At 43.7% G+C, this 19,145-nt stretch overlaps 1 protein-coding gene across 7 annotated transcripts in view; it reads left to right on the top strand.

Annotated features, from left to right (window-relative positions):
• Positions 1-19,145, top strand: part of KANSL3 (KAT8 regulatory NSL complex subunit 3) — a 52,902-nt gene that overhangs the window by 15,562 nt on the left and 18,195 nt on the right. For all 7 annotated transcript variants that reach the window (XM_061210454.1, XM_061210453.1, XM_061210456.1 and 4 more), the window contains 9 exons: positions 6,805-6,895; positions 7,039-7,224; positions 13,754-13,885; positions 14,115-14,231; positions 14,459-14,560; positions 14,658-14,729; positions 15,908-15,982; positions 16,162-16,319; positions 18,723-18,786. In XM_061210454.1, coding sequence (XP_061066437.1) covers positions 6,805-6,895; positions 7,039-7,224; positions 13,754-13,885; positions 14,115-14,231; positions 14,459-14,560; positions 14,658-14,729; positions 15,908-15,982; positions 16,162-16,319; positions 18,723-18,786 — 997 coding nt within the window. The remainder of the gene's footprint in view (positions 1-6,804; positions 6,896-7,038; positions 7,225-13,753; positions 13,886-14,114; positions 14,232-14,458; positions 14,561-14,657; positions 14,730-15,907; positions 15,983-16,161; positions 16,320-18,722; positions 18,787-19,145) is intronic.

The raw sequence follows: 19,145 nt of genomic DNA, 5'->3' as shown, positions 1-19,145 counted from the left end.
TTCATTTCTTTTTCATTTATTTCTGATCTGATCTTTATGATTTCTTTCCTTCTGCTAGCTTTGGGGTTTTTTTGTTCTTCTTTCTCTAATTGCTTTAGGTGCAAGGTTAGGTTGTTTATTCGAGATGTTTCCTGTTTCTTGATGTAGGCTTGTATTGCTATAAACTTCCCTCTTAGAACTGCTTTTGCTGCATCCCATAGGTTTTGGATCGTCGTGTCTCCATTGTCATTTGTTTCTAGGTATTTTTTGATTTCCCCTTTGATTTCTTCAGTGATCACTTCGTTATTAAGTAGTGTATTGTGTAGCCTCCATGTGTTTGTATTTTTTACAGATCTTTTCCTGTAATTGATATCTAGTCTCATAGCGTTGTGGTCGGAAAAGATACTTGATACGATTTCAGTTTTTTTAAATTTACCAAGGCTTGATTTGTGACCCAAGATATGATCTATCCTGGAGAATGTTCCATGAGCACTTGAGAAAAATGTGTATTCTGTTGTTTTTGGGTGGAATGTCCTATAAATATCGATTAAGTCCATCTTGTTTAATGTATCATTTAAAGCTTGTGTTTCCTTATTTATTTTCATTTTGGATGATCTGTCCATTGGTGAAAGTGGGGTGTTAAAGTCCCCTACTATGATTGTGTTACTGTCGATTTCCCCTTTTATGGCTGTTAGTATTTGCCTTATGTATTGAGGTGCTCCTATGTTGGGTGCATAAATATTTACAATTGTTATACCTTCCTCTTGGATCAATCCCTTGATCATTATATAGTGTCCGTCTTTGTCTCTTGTAATTGTCTTTATTTTAAAGTCTATTTTGTCTGATATGAGAATTGCTACTCCAGCTTTCTTTTGATTTCCATTTGCATGGAATATCTTTTTCCATCCCCTCACTTTCAGTCTGTATGTGTCTCTAGGTCTGAAGTGGGTCTCTTGTAGACAGCATATATATGGGTCTTGTTTTTGTATCCATTCAGCCAGTCTGTGTCTTTTGGTGGGAGCATTTAGTCCATTTACATTTAAGGTAATTATCGATACGTATGTTCCTATTCCCATTTTCTTAAATGTTTTGGGTTTGTTATTGTAGGTGTTTTCCTTCTCTTGTGTTTCTTGCCTAGAGAAGTTCCTTTAGCATTTGTTGTAAAGCTGGTTTGGTGGTGCTGAACTCTCTCAGCTTTTGCTTGTCTGTAAAGGTTTTAATTTCTCCATCAAATCTGAATGAGATCCTTGCTGGGTAGAGTAATCTTGGTTGTAGGTTTTTCTCCTTCATCACTTTAAGTATATCCTGCCACTCCCTTCTGGCTTGCAGCGTTTCTGCTGAAAGATCAGCTGTTAACCTTATGGGGATGCCCTTGTGTGTTATCTGTTGTTTTTCCCTTGCTGCTTTTAATATGTTTTCTTTATATTTAATTTTTGATAGTTTGATTAATATGTGTCTTGGTGTGTTTCTCCTTGGATTTATCCTGTATGGGACTCTCTGTGCTTCCAGGACTTGATTAACTATTTCCTTTCCCATATTAGGGAAGTTTTCAACTATAATCTCTTCAAATATTTTCTCAGTCCCTTTCTTTTTCTCTTCTTCTTCTGGGACCCCTATAATTCGAATGTTGGTGCGTTTAATGTTGTCCCAGAGGTCTCTGAGACTGTCCTCAGTTCTTTTCATTCTTTTTTCTTTATTCTGCTCTGCAGTAGTTATTTCCACCATTTTATCTTCCAGGTCACTTATCCGTTCTTCTGCCTCAGTTATTCTGCTATTGATCCCATCTAGAGTATTTTTAATTTCATTTATTGTGCTTGTCATCGTTTCTTGGTTCCTCTTTAGTTCTTCTACGTCCTTGTTAAATGTTTCTTGCATTTTGTCTATTCTATTTCCAAGACTTTGGATCATCCTTACTATCATTATTCTGAATTCTTTTTCAGGTAGACTACCTATTTCCTCTTCATTTGTTAGGTCTGGTGTGTTTTGACCCTGCTCCTTCATCTGCTGTGTGTTTTTCTGTCTTCTCATTTTGCTTATCTTACTGTGTTTGGGGTCTCCTTTTCACAGGCTGCAGGTTCGTAGTTCCCGTTGTTTTTGGTATCTGTCCCCAGTGGCTAAGGTTGGTTCAGTGGGTTGTGTAGGTTTCCTGGTGGAGGGAACTAGTGCCTGTGTTCTGGTGGATGAGGCTGGATGTTGTCTTTCTGGTGGGTTCGTCCACGTCTGGTGGTGTGTTTTGGGGTGTCTGTGGCCTTATTATGATTTTAGGCAGCCTCTCTGTTAATGGATGGGGCTGTGTTCCTCTCTTGCTAGTTGTTTGGCATAGGGTGTCCAGCACTGTAGCTTGCTGGTCGTTGAGTGAAGCTGGGTCTTGATGTTGAGATGGAGATCTGTGAGAGATTTTCGCCGTTTGGTATTACGTGGAGCTGGGAGGTCTCTTGTGGACCAGTGTCCTGAAGTTGGCTCTCCCACCTCAGAGGCACAGCCCTGATGCCTGGCTGGAGCACCAAGAGCCTTTCATCCACACGGCTCAGAATAAAAGGGAGAAAAAATGGAAAGAAAGAAAAAAAGAGGATAAAATAAAATAAAATAAAGCAATTATAATAAAAAATAAGAAAAAAAATTATTAAGAGTAAATTTATTAAGAAAAAAAATTTTTTTTAATTTTTAAAAATAGATTTATTAATTTTTTATACTAAAAATAAGAAAAAAAATTATTTAGAAAAAATTTATTAAGAAAAAAAATTTTTTTAAATAAAAAATATGAAAAAACTTATTAAAAATTTTTTTAAAGATAGAAAATAAGGAAAAAATTATTAAGAAAACATTTATTAGGGAAAAAAAATTTTTTAAGCCAAAAAAAAAAAAAAAAAAAAAAAAAAACGGACGGACCTAACCCTAGGACTAACGGTGAGAGCAAAGCTATACAGACAAAATCTCACCCAGAAGCATACACATCTACACTCACAAAAAAAAGGAAAAGGGGAAAAGTTAATATATCCTGCTCCCAAAGTCCATCTCCTAAATTTGGGATGATTCGTTGTCTATTCAGGTATTCAACAGATGCAGGCACATCAAGTTGTTTGTGGAGCTTTAATCCGCTGCTTCTGAGGCTGCTGGGAGAGATTTCCCTTTCTCTTCTTTGTTCGTACAGCTCCCGGGGTTCAGCTTTGGATTTGGACTCGCCTCTGCATGTAGGTCCCCTGAGGGCGTCTGTTCCCCGCCCAGACAGAACGGGGTTAAAGGAGCAGCTGCTTCGGGGGCTCTGGCTCAGTCAGGCCGGGGGGAGGGAGCGGTACGGAGGAGGCGGGGCGAGCCTGCGGCGGCAGAAGCCGGCGTGACGTTGCAGCAGCCTGAGGCGCGCTGCGCTCTCCCGGGGAAGTTGTCCCCGGATTACGGGAGCCTGGCCGTGGCGGGCTGCACAGGCTCCCGGGAGGGGCGGTGTGGAGAATGACCTGTGCTCGCCCACAGGCTGTTTGGTGGCGGCAGCAGCAGCCTTAGCGTCTGATGCCCGTCTCTGGGGTCCGCACTGATAGCCGCGGCTCGCGCCCGTCTCTGGAGTTCGTTTAAGTGGCGCTCTGAATCCCCTCTCCTTGCACGCCGCGAAACAAAGAGGCAAGAAAAAGTCTCCTGCCTCTTCGGCAGCTGCAGACTTTTTCTCGTGCACCCTCCCGGCTAGTTGTGGTGCGCTAGGCCCTTCAGGCTGTGTTCACGCAGCCAACCCCAGTCCTCTCCCTGGGATCCGACCGAAGCCCGCGCCTCAGCTCCCAGCCCCCGCCCGCCCCGGCGGGTGAGCAGACAAGCCTCTCGGGCTGGTGAGTGCTGCTCGGCGCCGAGCCTCTGTGCGGGAATCTCTCCGTTTTTCCCTCTGCGTCCCTGTTGCTGTGGGATCCGCGCTGATAGCCGCGGCTCGCGCCCGTCTCTGGAGCTCGTTTAGGCGGCGCTCTGAATCCCCTCTCCTTGCGCGCCGCGAAACAAAGAGGCAAGAAAAATTCTCTTGCCTCTTTGGCAGCTGCAGTCTTTTTCCCGGACTCCCTCCCGGCTAGCACCGAAGCCCGAGCCCCAGCTCCCAGGCCCCGCCCGCCCCGGCGGCTGAGCAGACAAGCCTCTCGGGCTGGTGAGTGCTGGTCGGCACCGCTCCTCTGTGCGGGAATCTCCGCTTTGCCCTCCGCACCACTGTGGCTGCGCTCTCCTCCGTGGCTCCGAAGCTTCCCCCCTCTGCTACCCGCAGTCTCTGCCCACGAAGGGGCTTCCTAGTGTGTGGAAACCTTTCCTCCTTCACAGCTCCCTCCCACTGGTGCAGGTCCCGTCCCTATTCTTTTGTCTCTGTTATTTCTTTTTTCTTTTGCCCTACCCAAGTACGTGGGGATTTTCTTGCCTTTTGGGAGGTCTGACGTCTTCTGCCAGCGTTCAGTGGGTGTTCTGTAGGAGCAGTTCCACGTGTAGATGTATTTCTCATGTATCTCTGAACTTCTTATGACTACATTTTTTTTTAAATTAATTTATTTTATTTTTGGCTGCATTGGGTCTTCGCTGCTACACGTGGGCTTTCTCTAGTTGCGGCGAGTGGGGACAACTCTTCCTTGGGTGCCTGGGCTTCTCATTGCAGTGGCTTCTCTTTGTTGCAGAGCACGGGCTCTAGGTGTGCGGGCTTCAGTAGTTGTGGTGCATGGGCCTAGTTGCTCCGCGGCATATGGGATCTTCCCAGACCAGGGCTTGAACCCGTGTCCCCTGCATTGGCAGGCGGATTCTTAACCACTGTGCCACCAGGGAAGTCCCTACATTTATTTATTTTTAAATATTTATTTATTTATTTATTTGGCATCGGGTCTTAGTTGCAGCACCAGGTTCTTCGTTGTGGTGTGTGGGCTTCCCTCTAGTTGTGGCACACAGGCTCTAGAGCACGTGGGCTCAGTAGTTGCAACGTGCGGGTTCTGTAGTTGGTGGCGCGCAGGCTCTAGAGCACAGGCTTAGTTGCCCCATGGCATGTGGGATCTTATTTCCCCGACCAGGGATCGAACCCACATCCCCTGCATTGGAAGGTGGATTCTTAACCACTGGACCACCAGGGAAGGCCCAAGGGGGTTGACTGCCTTTTCATGAACTGCGTTTTCATGTTCTTTGCCCATTGTTTTTGTTTTGAGTGTTTTGTCTTTTTCTTAATAGTTTTCTAGAGGCTTTTTCTATTTTAATGAAACGGTAGTTATTTTTTCATTGTGTTTTGACTTCATTTATGATACTTTATTTTTTCCTTTACAGAAATTTGAAATTTTTATGTAGTTACATTTATCTTTCTTCTTTTTATGGCTTCTAGGTTTTAGGTCATACTTAGAAAGTTTTACTCATTCTAAGATATAGATTAGATAGGTAGATAGATTTTTATTTATTTATTTATTTATTTATATTTTTGGCTGTGTTGGGTCTTCGTTTCTGTGCGAGGGCTTTCTCTAGTTGCAGCAAGCGGGGGCCACTCTTCATCGCGGTGCGCGGGCCTCTCACTATCGCGGCCTCTCGTTGCGGAGCACAGGCTCCAGACGCGCAGGCTCAGTAGTTGTGGCTCACGGGCCTAGTTGCTCCGCGGCATGCGGGATCTTCTCAGACCAGGGCTCGAACCCGTGTCCCCTGCATTGGCAGGCAGATTCTCAACCACTGCGCCACCAGGGAAGCCCGATAGATTTTTTAAATTACTGTTTTTCCCTAGTACTTTGGTCATTTTATTTTTATTTAACTTTTTATTCCACTTGAAATTTATTTTGGTGTAAAGAATGATGTGTAGGAATCCAGATTTTCTTTTTCCAATTGGCTAGTGGTTGTCACAGCCCTATTTACTTTATCCCTACTGATTTGGAGTGCTACCTTGATCTCATTCCAGGTTCTCATTTGGGTCTGGCATCCACCTAAAATTTTTTAAAGGAGATTTAATCACCAGTTTATTTTTATGGCAGGGAGAGTTGGTAAACAATTGGGCATCTTCTGTTACCTTTCTCTTAGTATCTTTAGGAAGATTATTGGCCAGAGTTGGAGTATCAGAGTAATTAAGATTGCCAGGAGTGGGGTGGAGGGGGGCTTTAGTCAGCTCCACACTGCTGTGCTGTGTGTCATTAGGTGGGGACAGGAGCAGTAGGACAGGTTTCTAATTGCAGGGAGTTTACAGCTGAGCTGGAGGAGGAACCATAAAGCCTTCCATAAGCAAGGTAAAAGTGTGTCTGCCAGGGTCATACGCAGGGATGATAACAGAGTTAACTTATATGGAACAGACCATTAAAAAGTAAATTTGTTAATTGTGTGATATACAGGGAAAAAATTGGAAAAGGGAGAAAGGTTAGTGAGGGGTGAATTATTAAGGAGTGGGAGAATAGCCACTTCATTTGTTATATTTTTGTTCCTAAAGCTCATTTAAATAGGCCTCTTATCTTAGTCTGAGGTTTTAGTACATTAAAATGCTTTCTCATCCTGTCTCCCTTTTTGTGTGAAATATTAAACTTGTGAAATTCAAATATGTCCGTGCAATGGTGCCATGCTTTTGTTTACTAATGGATTATATTAGCCACTAGGTAATTAATTACCTTTGCTAGCACCAAAAAGACTCTGTTTGTGACTGGTTTTGACTTGTAGTGTGTATGTTAATACAAGTATATGTTGAGGTGATTCATTGGCAGGATTGGGACCAGAGTCTGGGTGTTGTGCTTTAGCTTCGTTCTAAGCTACTTTGAGTTATACTGCTTCATAGTGGGAACAAAAAACATGACATAATCTTCTTTGTACAGTGTACATGCATGACAAGCATCCCCAGGGTTTGACTTTAATTCCTCAGAGTTTCTCTTATAGGACTGGCTGGACAATGGCCCAGAACAAGCTATTCAACAAGATCCTCAAAGCCCTGCAGTCTGATCGGCTTGCCCGCTTGGCCAACGAAGGGGTAAGACTCTAGAAGCCTGCCCACCGTGGGCTCCCCCTAGTTCGGGCCTCACGGGCTAGCTGACCTCACCCCGCTCCCCCCCCCCACCCCATGTTGCTAACGAGGTGGCCCTCATACTTTGTCCCCCCACTTACACCTTTCAGGCTTGTAACGAGCCAGTGCTGCGCCGTGTTGCCGTGGACAAATGTGCGAGGAGAGTGCGGCAAGCTCTGGCGAGTGTGAGCTGGGACACCAAGCTGGTCCAGTGGCTGCACACCACCCTGGTGGAGACCTTGAGTCTGCCCATGCTGGCCGCCTACCTGGATGCTTTGCAGACACTGAAAGGGAAGGTGAGGCTGTGATTGGCGTCTGCCCTGTCCTGGGGTAGCCAGCCTCCGCTGTGGGTTCAAGAAGTGGGGCTGGGCGAGGTCATTGCCTGGTCAGCCTGGAGGGCATGACTGAAGCTAACGGGTTTGTTATCAAAAATAGGAGACATGGTATCATTTTGTGTTTTCACCCGGCGTAAATGTCTCTAGCCCTCCTGTCTCCAAACCAGAGAACATGTTTAGCCTCTACAGCCCTGCAGCTTGTGGTTTGAGGTGAGGTGAGAAAGGAGAAGGTGAGGGGTTTACCAGGGAGGGGTGTTGAGAGGGGGTCAGGGAGCAGACCCGTGGTGCTGAGAGTGTGGGGGTGGGCGTGGGGAGGTGTTCCGGAGCAGGGAGCGCCGTGATGTGATGCCTCGGTCTCTCCTCATCATGATGAGCCTTCGGTAGCAACACTTTCACTTTAATCACTCTTTATAAAACGTATCATTAGCTTTCCCTGCTTTCTTACCTAGACAGTACTGCACAAAGTTAAACTGTTTTTCTTCATGATTGCAGTTTATTTTGGTTGCGGTTATTGCACTGGCCTGTGTTCAGTGTCATTGGAGTACAGGTTCTGGGGGCAGACTGCCTGGCTGACCTCAGCTTGATTACTAATTAGCTGTGTAATCTTGGATTAGTGTCTCAATTTCCTTATCTCTAAAAAAATGGCTGATACTAATACCTATGTAGGATTTTTGTGAAAATTCATTAATCGAGATAGAATGCTTGGCACAAAATTTGGCACATAGGAAACCCACAGTAACTGTTAATGATTTATAAGTGGTACCATCATTTTTAGAGTGTTTTGCTCCAATACAGAATGGCTTCAGGCAACTTGGATTAATTCAGTTCTTGACTTTTTTTTTTTAAGTGGTTTTCTTCTCCTTTGCAGGAAGCTGGCCTGTTTTGTTGCTATAATTTACCTGGCCAACAGCTTTCCCCAGCCATATTCCCCCAATTTCCAGACTTATTGTTTCCTACCTGTTTGTTACTTGAAGGTTGCTGAGTTTGTTTGAAAGCAAAAGAAGACTGGTTTAGTGTGGAAATAAAACAAAACTCAGGACCAGATGCGTTAATGAAATGCATGGTAGGAAATTTGACATTAAATTATACATTCAACTATTTTGTGCCTATAATGTGCCAGGCGCTGGGATGAGCAAGACAGAAATGCTGTCTACTCTGATGGAGCTTATTTTCTAGTGGAGAAAGAGACAAGAGAAAAGATTGTCCCAGACTTCCCCCTGTGCTGCTCCTCTGCAGTGGAGACCCTGGCCCAGGAGGTGAATAGGGGGCAGGCCTGGGCACGGGGTGGGTGTGGAGCCAAGACAGGCCCCTGGCCGAGAACAGTGGCTTGTGAGTATTTCAGGCATTTTGAATGTTCTCCACAGCATTCTACCTATGGGAGGATTACAGCATTGGTGAATATCCCCTAGGGGATGAGTATTAGTAGTGCCCAGAGAAGTGTACACTTCTCTGCCTTACATTGCATGGCCAGTATGCCTTGGAGGTCATTTCCCTCGTAAAGAAGTTGGCCCTGCTCCCCCACTGAAGTGACTGTCTGGATGTTGCCAAGTGAATGAAGTGGTGTAAGTGGTGTTCAGGTTCACTGAGCATGACGGACCACTGGCGGACTCCACAGGTGTGCCCAGTGCATGCTGCCCGGCCCTGCTTCTAGGTCATGGTGTGGGCTGGCTGGAATGGCAGAGGACACACAGTCGGCAGGGTCCCAGACTGTGAGCCGCTGTCCGCTTGAGGCTCTGCTCTCCGTGGTTCCTCTCCCTTCAGGCTCTTATTTTCCCACGACTCTCAGATTCACGACAAATACTTAGGTTGTTTCCCACAACTTCTAATGTTCCTGCTGGATGAGAATGCAGGTGGATGGGATCATGCTCTTGGCCCAGCTACTTTCACCATCAGACCTATTGTAAGGGGAGCAGAGAAGGTATAGACCCTATGTCTGCTGAGAGAGATGCAGTGCTGGAGAGACCAGGGATGCTTGGTCTGCCTGGCTCCAAGCAGAGAAGTTGGTTATTGATTAATTATTTCTAAGTATTCTTATTTACAGAAAGTGAGTTTCAAGGCTTTGTCATTTGAGAGATGTACTCTTATTACTGCCAGCTAAAAGCTTTTAAAGTCTAATTCAGTCAGATCCTCTAACCTCAAGGTGTTGAGTGGCTCACAGTGACAAAGTAAGTTACAAGAAATGGCCAGTTTAGGGTGAAGATCCTTTGCAGTTGGGCCCTAGCCTTTGCTACTAGCCTTACGTCCTCCTACTTCCTTACTCGAATTCTCAACTTCAGGCCATCTGTGCCTAGAATGAGCCCTGTTCTTTCTTGCTTATATCTGGTGTCTCTGATTAGAAAGCTTTTCCCCGTCTTCTGTCAGAATTCTTCAGAGTGCATCTCACTTCACATGCATCTTCAGATGAAAATTGCCCACTCGCTTCCCTCTTCTCTGTTAGATGGTTTGAATCATAGTGTGAGGCTTATTTTTCTTTATGGCACTTACCAGCCCCATCTCTTTTGTTGATTCTGTGCTTGTCTTCATTAACCCTTGTAGATTAAATTCCTTTGCAGTAAGCACTAGGCTGGTGTCTTGTAACAGCAGTGTTGTGTAAACATTTGTTTCCTGAATTAAACTGAGAAAGTCTCATGGTTATATTCCCCTCATTTCTTTTTTTTTAAAATTAATTAATTAATTTATTTTTGGCTGCGTTGGGTCTTCGTTGCTGCGTGGGCTTTCTCTAGTTGCAGCGAGCAGGAACTACTCTTCCTTGCGGTGCGTGGGCTTCTCATTGCGGTGGCTTCTCTTGTTGTGGAGCATGGGCTCTAGGCATGCGGGCTTCAGTAGTTGTGGTGCACGGGCTTAGTTGCTCCATGGCATGTGGGATCTTCCCGGACCAGGGCTCGAACCCGAGTCCCCTGCATTGGCAGGCGGATTCTTAAGCACTGCGCCACCAGGGAAGTCCCTCCCCTCATTTCTTGTACAGAAATCTTTTTAGTCTTGCTCTTTCAAAATTAGGATCACTGTCCTTGCTTATCATTGCCGGGAACAGCTTATCTTTTTGTCCTATCTTTGCATTTTTTATTTTAATTGAAGTATAATTGACATATAGCATTATATTAGTTTCAAGTATACAGTATAATGATTTGATATTTGTATGTATTGCTATATGATCACCACAATAAGTCTAGTTAGCATATGTCACCACACATAGTTACAATCATTTTTTTTTCTTGCAATGAGAATTTTTAAGATCTACTCTCTTAGCAACTTTCAAATCTGGAATACAGTATTATTAACTGTAGTCACCATGCTGTACGTTACATTCCATGGCTTTATTTATTTTGTACTTTTTGATCCCTTTTACCCATTTCACTATCCTCCACCCCCTCCCTCTGGCAACCACCAGTCTGTTCTTTATATCTGTGAGTTTGGTTTTCTGTTTTGTTTGTTTTGTTTTTCTTTAGATTCCACATACAAGTGAGATCATATGATATTTATGTTTCCCTGTCTGACTTAACTTCACTTAGCACAGTGCCCTCAGGATCCATCCACGTTTTCGCAAATGGCAAGATTTCCTTCTTTTTTATGGCTGAATAATATTCGTGTGTGTGTGTGTGTGTGTGTGTGTGTGTGTGTGTGTAGAAAACGTGGCATATATATTTATATATGCCACATTTTCTTTATCCATTCATCCATCAGTGGACACTTAGGTTATTTCCATATCTTGCCTGTTGTACATAATGCTGCAGTGAGCATGGGGATACATATATCTTTTTGAGTTAGTGTTGTTTTCTTCAGATAAATACACGGAAGTAGGATTGCTGGATCATACGATAGTTCTATTTTTAATTTTTTGAGGAACATCCTTACTGTTTTTTGTAGTAGCTGCACCAATTTACATTCTCACCAACGAGCACAGGGGTTCCCTTTTCTCCACATCCTTGCCAAAGTTTGTTAATGCTTGTCTTTTTGATAATAGCCATTGTAACAGGTGTGAGATGATATCTTATTTTGGTTTTGACTTGTATTTCCCTTATGATTAATAATGTTGAGCATCTTTTCGTGTACCTGTTGGTCATCTGTGTATCTTTGAAAAATGTCTATTCAGATCTGCCCATTTTTTAATCAGATTGTTTATTTTGTTGATGTTGCGTTGCATGAGTTCTTCATATGTTTTGAGTATTAACCCCTTATCAGATACATGATTTGCAAATATTTTCTCCCATTCAGTAGGTTGCTTTTTCATTTTGTTGATGTTTTCCTTTGCTATGCAGAAGCTTTTTAGTTTGTAGTCCCACGTGTTTATTTTTGCTTTTGCTGCCTTTACTTTTGGTGTCAGATCCAAAAAATCATTGCCAAGACTAATGTCAAAGAGCTTACTGCCTATGTTTTCTTCTAGGAGTTTTATGGTTTCAGATCTTCATTCAAGTCTTTAATCCTTTCTGAGTTAATTTTTGTGTATGATGTCATATAGTAGTCCAGTTTCATTCTTTTGCATGTAGCTGTCCAGTTTTCCCAACACCATTTATTGAAGAGACTGTCCTTTCCCCACTGTATGTTCTTGGCTCCTTTGTTGTAAATTAATTGACCATATATGCATGGGTTTATTTCTAGGCTCTCTATTCTGGTCCATTCATCTGTGATTCTGTTTTTATGCCAATGCCGTGCTGTTTTGATTACTATAACTTTGTAGAATAGTTTGAAATCAAGAAGCATAATGCCTCCAGCCTCGTTCTTTGTTCTCAAGATTGCTTTGGCTATTCAGGGTCTTTTGTGCTTCCATACAGATTTTAGGATTGTTTGTTCTATTTCTGTGAAAAATGCCACTGGAATTTTGATAGGGATTGCATTGAATTTGTACAGTAGATTGCTTTGGGTGGTATGGACATTTTAACAATATTACTTTTTCCAGTCTGTGAGCACAGAATATCTTTCCATTTATTTGTGTCTTAGTTTCTTTCATTAATGTCTTATAGTTTTCAGTGTACAGGTCTTTCACCTCCTTGGTTAAATTTAATCCTAGGTATTTTACTCTTTTTGATGCAGTTGTAAACGAGAAAGTTTTCTTGATTTCTCTATTAGTGTATAGAAATGCAGCAGATTTTTGTATATTGATTTTGTATCCTGCAGCTTCACTGAATTCGTTTATTCTAATGGTTGTTTTTGGTGGAGTCTAGGGTTTGCTCTATATAATATGATGTCATCTGCAAATAGTGACAGTTTTACTCCTTTCTAATTCGGATGCCTTTCCTTTCTTTTTCTTGCCTAATCGTTCTAGCTTGGACTTCCAATACTATGCTGAATACACGTGGTGCGAGTGGGCATCCTTGTCTTGTTCCTGATCTTAGAGGAAAAGCTTCCAGTTTTTCACTGTTGAGTACGATGTTAGCTATGGACTGAACTTTTACAGCCTGCATCACTGTAGTAGTTTTTATTCTCCAGTTTCTCATAAAAAGTTTATTTTTCTGAAAACTACCTCTAACAGTTAAAAATCTTTCCTTTCCCCTAGGTCATTTTGACCTCTTCTGGGTAATATGGGATTCACACAGATAATTCTTCTCAGTGTAAGCACCAGCATGTCTGAAACCTATATTTACACATCTGTGAGGTCACATTTTTGGTGAATTGTAATGGTGTAATGTGGAACCACTGATATGGAGGGCCAACTGTAAAGTTATACACAGATTTTCGACTGCATGGGGGGTTGGCACCCAACCCCGTGTTGTTCAAGGGTCAAGTGTATACACAGTATAGTAGGATATATTATTTGGGGCACAATAACATATTTTTTTAACACTCCACAGTTTGAAGGCAGTATTCTAGAAGTAAGTGCAGAGTTTTGTTTTTAATTTATAAAATCAACTAGTGTTCACTGAGGAAATTTAGAAAATACAGATGTCTAAAGAAAAAAATTCGTAACTCCATAAAGTTCATTATTAACCTTTTGGCATATTTTCTTGTAGTATTTTTTCTGAGTAGAGATAATTTTTATATTTTCTGTTTACCTTTAACATTTTAGCAAATTATTTCCCTATGTTATTACAAATTGTTTTAAATATTTAAAATTAATCCATAATATCTAATTATGTAGATAGTTTCTTAACCACTTCCTTGTATATGCCTTTATGTTGTGTCCACTTTTTGACTATTATTGAGAGTGAATTTGTCTTTTGCTTACCCCCCACCCCCCTCGTGTGTGTGTGTGTGTGTGTGTGTGTGTGTGTGTATTTCTGATACAGGTTGTTAAGAAAGGGATAAGAATAAGTTTAAGTCTCTTGATGCGTGTCACCAGATTGGTTTCCAGAGGATTGTATCCACTTATCTTTAACATGATGGGAGGCATATTTTTCAGCCATGCACTTATTTGTACTTTTCTCGTGAGGAAAGTTTGAGAGGCGTAGTTGAAATCTTTCCTTGGCTCATAGTGGGGCTGTGTCCTTCCACCTGATCCTGTTGGTGGGGTCTCCGACTTCATGCTGGAAGCATCTTTGCTCTCCCTTGCTTCTAGATCCCTACCTTGATTGACCGGATGCTCGTGTCGTCCAACACGAAGACCGGGGCTGCTGGAGCTGAGGCCTTGTCCCTCCTACTGAAGAGGCCCTGGGACCCTGCTGTGGGAGTGCTCTCTCATAACAAACCAGTAAGTTGGACTTAACTGTGGCCCATGAAATTGTTTTTAGAATCCGGTCTTAGAACTTTGGCAAGAGGATAACGGCTTGTGTAACTTGCTTTCATTAATAACTGGCTGGGTGTAGTGCTGAACGTAGTTTCCTGAGCAAATTAGCATTGGTTGGGATAAGAAAGGTACTGGGGTTCCATGGAGGAGCACCTCTCACTCACTGGCTCTCTGGTGGGGTCTTTCTCCTTAGAGCAAACTCCCCGGCTCTCCTCTCATTCTCATTGCCCCCTCCGGGCCCTCCAGCTCCGTGTTCCCCACCTCGCGCCGCCACCGCTTCTGGCAGTCTCAGCTGTCCTGCTTAGGCAAGGTATGTACTGGGCAGGAGGAACTCCTCCTGGGGAGGATCGAGCAGACAGAAAGGAAGAGGGGGTCAAAACGGATGAACTTAAATGTGGAGCATCCCCCGAGTCTCTTTTTGTCTAGAATGCCTATGGTGCTTATCCCAGGTTGAAGGGATTTAGGTAGGTTAAGCAGACTCGAGAGGAGATTTGAAACTTAGCTCTGCTGTCATGGCTGCCACTCTCTTTCCGTTAGGTCATCCCTGTTGCCACCCATCTGCTGAACAGTGGCAGTGGAGTAGGAGTTCTGCAGTGTCTGGAGCACATGATTGGGGCAGTGCGAAGCAAAGTGCTGGAGGTGAGAATGTCCCTATTTCAGTTCACTGTGGCACGCCCAACATTCTGCACCGATCTGTGGCCTCCCGTCTTACTGTCTTCTTTCTCTTCCCACAAAGATTCACAGCCATTTCCCCCACAAACCCATTATCTTGATTGGCTGGAATACAGGAGCTTTGGTGGCCTGTCACGTAAGTAATCCCCATCTTATTTGGAGGTTGTCCTGAGATAGACTGCTGCTGCTACTAGTGATAGTGACTGTTGAGCGCTTTTTAATGTTCCAGAGCACTGTGCTGGGTGCTTTGCCTACAAACTTTACTTTTTAACTTTATTGTGGAAAATTTTAAGCAGAAATTGAAAGGGAGGATAGACTAGTATAATAAACCCCTTGGGCCCCTCACCCAGCTTTGCCAGTGATCAGCTCATGGCCAAGCTTTTTTCATCTTACCTCTGCCTACTTTCAGTCTCCTCCAATTATTTTGAAGAAAATCTCAAATATCATATCATTGTGTTTATATATATATATTTCAGCATGTATCTCTGAAAAAATTTTTTTCTTTCTCCCCCTAGACATAAGTACTATTCTCCCACCTAAACAAAACAAAACAAAACAATAATTGTAGCCAGCAGAAATTTTAATAGCTCTGTAATTTGATGTTGTGTTCCTGTTCTTTCCCTTTCCGAGGCATCAAAGAACCTTTTCTTTATTATTTTACATACACTTGCATGTATATTAGTTTGTATAAGTGCCTCCGACCTGTCCAAAGCCCCAGTTCTCAAGTGGATCAAGTAAGCAAAGTCTGTGCTGCTTCATGTAGTGTAAGTGACATCTAGGGGCGTGAGAGGAAGAAGGCTATCTCCCGGTACTCCCTGGTCCCAAGGATGGCAGTACCCTGTCAGCGACTGCTCTAAGAAATTTGGGGTGTCTGGGAGCTATCTATTAAGTTCAAAAGGGAGAGATTTTCTTCACTTAAGGGAAAAGAGCAACATTTGTGTTCTCCTGATTGCATTTGCTATTAGTGGAGGGAAAAGGGAGGACTCTAGCTTCGCAAATTGCCAAGATGGAAGTATTAAACTTCCCATCCTATGGTTCAGCCCTCTTCTGGGGTCCACTGAGGGCCCCAGTTCTCTAGGTGGTGGCTTCTGGTAGACCAGCACATCTTGTGTTCTTTGCTCTTACTGCTGCAACTATGGCTGGTGCACCTAGGGGTTGTGTCCTAACCTAGTTACGTACACCTAGGGGTTATGTCATGACAGCGGGGGAGGAGGTGGGACTGGCTGGTGGGTCTGGACCACCCCTGGATTCTGGATAGGATGTAGCTGCAGTGAAGTCATTTGACCTTGAGACAAACCGTGCCATTATTTCCAGGTGTCGGTGATGGAATACGTCACTGCAGTTGTCTGCCTTGGGTTTCCTCTGCTTACCGTGGATGGCCCCAGAGGGGTAAGCGCAGGGTGTGGCTGATTTTTGGGTCACTGGCAGGTGAGAGTACGGGAGTGTGTGCCTCGCCCAAGCTGCTGTTCAGTGACTGCAGTTGCCCAGCTGACTCTCTTGAGCGTACTTGCCAGGGCAGTACTCAGTGAATATGCACTGGCTGACTGTAAAACCTGGATCTGTTTTAGGATGTGGATGATCCCCTCTTGGATATGAAGACTCCAGTCCTCTTTGTCATTGGTCAGAATTCCCTGCAGTGTCACCCTGAAGCCATGGAGGACTTCCGGGAGAAGATTCGGGCTGAGAACAGCTTGGTGGTGGTTGGGGGAGCTGATGATAATCTCAGGTGGGTAGGTTCCCCCAGAGCTGCAAGAGTGCCATGTTGGAGAGATGCTTATCAGGTGGTGATGTAATTATAGCTAACCTGGTTCAGTGAAAAGAGGGCATTAAAAAACTTAAAAAAAATTTTTTTTAACTATTTCAGATTTCTAAAAAGTTGCAAAATTAGTACCAAGAAATTCCCTATACTATTTACCCAGATTTCCCAAATGTTAACATCTTACATAACCAAAGTGTAATTATCGAAGTCAGGAAATTAACATGGATATGATACTGTTATCTAATCTACAGACTCAGATTTCATCAGTTATCTCACTAATGTTCTTTTCTGGTCCAGGAACAAATCCAGATCACACATTGCTGTTGGTTGCCTGTCTTCTCAGTCTCCTTAATTTGGTACTGTTCCTTAGTCTGTCTTTGCCTTTCATGACCTCGACACTTTTGAAGACTTCTATTTTGTAGATGGTCCCTCAGTTTAGGTTTTTGACATTATCTTATGATTAGGCTGAGGGTGCACATTTTTGGCAGGAATGCTATGGAGCTGATGTGCCCTCAGTGCACCCCTCAGGGGCTACATGGTGTTGATATGTCTTATTACTGGTGATGTTAACTTTGATCAAGGAAGCATCTGCCAGGTTTCTCTACTGTAAAGTTACTATTTTTCTCTTTGTAGTTAGTAGTCATCTTGTGGGGAGAAAATACTTTGAGATGTTGTAATTATAGTCTTGGCCATTGTGCTTTCACTGGGGTAGGCATTTCTTCACATTTTGTTCCTTACTGAGGATGAATGTGAACATAGATTTTATTTGTGTTAAGCATCCTTTTATATATTTTGGAGTATAAACAGCCAAAGTTTGGAGAGGATTTTAAATTTATTTATTTTTAAATTTATTTTATTTTTGGCTGCGTTGGGTCTTCGTTGCTGCACGCGGGCTTTCTCTAGTTGTGGCAAGCAGGGGCTACTCTTCGTTGAGGTGCGCGGGCTTCTCATTCTAGTGGCTTCTCTTGTTGCAGAGCACGGGCTCTAGGCGCGCGGGCTCAGTAGTTGTGGCTCGCGGGCTCTAGAACACAGGCTCAGTAGTTGTGGCGCAGGGGCTTAGTTGCTCCGCAGCATGTGAAATCTTCCTGGACCAGGACTCAAACTCATGTCCCCTGCATTGGCAGGTGGATTCTTAACCACTGTGCCACCAGGGAAGCCCTGGAGAGGATTTCAGGAGGGCATCTTTAGTCACTGAGATGGCCATTCTCTTAGAAGTCTGGCTGCCTGTAGGGCCTTTAGTTATGTTTTTATGAAAGGTACTGAAAAAGAGGTTGTATCCTTTACTGGTCTCCTTTTTTATATGCTCAGTCTTAGATATTAACTTCATTTGTGTGCTTTAACTGGAGAGCTTAAAGCGAGTACCTATTCCCACCTCTCTTGTCAGTTTCTTACCCAGAGATGCTTTGGAGAAGTCCTCCTGGCCTTTATCATTTGATAGCTTCTTGTGGACCTAGAATCTAATCCTTTGATGCTCAAGGCAATGTTTGCTTGTAAATACATTATCTTTCTTGCTAATTCAGACATTCTTATCTATAGGAGAATAGACTGTGTGTTGAGTCGTGGTGAGGGAGCGGGAGAAATGGAAATAACCCTTAGTGAGAGTTACGTTGTGAGGCTGCTTATGAGACATATTTGCATGGTGCCAAGAGCATTGGACTGAGAACTGGGAGACCTCAATTTAGTCTTGGCTCCCTTGCTAAGAAGCTTGTGTAGAATACTTAACTTCTGGGACTCTGTCCTCATCCATAAAATGAGCATTGTTACACAAGGTCAGAGGCCTACAACCAGTGAATTGGGGTCTCAGAATTTGGAGGCTCAGAATGTTGTTCTTCATCCTGTCACTTGGTGCCCTGTTTCTCTCTCTGCTGAGACCCCCAGTCAGAAGCCAGGGGGTTTAAGGCTGGCTTTCAAAGAGGAGAATGCAGCCAGCTGTGGTCAGTTTCTGTCATCCCTTTAGAACTAACCTGTGGCCACCTTGCCTTCCCTCCTGCTAATCGCATTTCAGTAGCACCCAGTAATCTCAGGGTTTGGGTCTGTGTTGGGGTGCCTCGAGATGAGGTCTTAGCAATCAGATAGAGTTTACCTGTGAAGCCATAGGTATAGGACTTCTGAAGTGTACCATCCCGGGTACTTTCCATGTATTCTTTGGTTCTTTACATATGTTGTTTTGTGTCATCCCCATTAACTCCATGAGTGAGGTGTTATGGTTCCCCATTTTGCAGATGTGGAAACTGAGGTTCAGAGAGGTTGCAGACCTGCCTGAGAGCTAACATAGTCTTCCTTCTTGGGTCTAGAGAATAACCAACACAGAAGAGAAATGGTGCTGTGGAATGTTTGGAAAGTAAACATTTCCTCTTTTTTGTCTCTTAGAATAAGCAAAGCAAAGAAGAAATCGGAAGGGTTGACTCAGAGCATGGTGGACAGATGTATTCAGGTACACAGTAGCTTTATGTGGTTTTCTCAGCTAGGCTTGCCTTTCTGTAACCTTTTAGGCTCGGTCTTGTTGGCAGCAGCCTGTTGACTAAGGAGGATGGGTATCCACTGCGGCCTCTGTTAGGCCTAAATCATAAGCAAAGAAAAGGGGGAAAAAGAGAGGGGGAAAGGAGAGTAACGATCTAAGACATGAGCAGAGCATGAGGGGAGGAAGGGTTCATTGGAGGAGTGGTAAAGCGTGACCACCCCAGAGTACTGCCTCACGGGTGCAGGGCGCAGGGCGCAGGCTCCTGCTGGTCCTTGGCTGAGGCTGGGGTTTGTGCCAGGCTTTGTGTGGTAGGAGGGACTGGCACACTGACA

This window comes from Eubalaena glacialis, chromosome 14, assembly GCF_028564815.1.
Source record: "Eubalaena glacialis isolate mEubGla1 chromosome 14, mEubGla1.1.hap2.+ XY, whole genome shotgun sequence".
Taxonomy (NCBI): domain Eukaryota; kingdom Metazoa; phylum Chordata; class Mammalia; order Artiodactyla; family Balaenidae; genus Eubalaena; species Eubalaena glacialis.
Note: the sequence above shows the minus strand (reverse complement) of the source record. Positions and strands in the feature narration are given on the sequence as shown.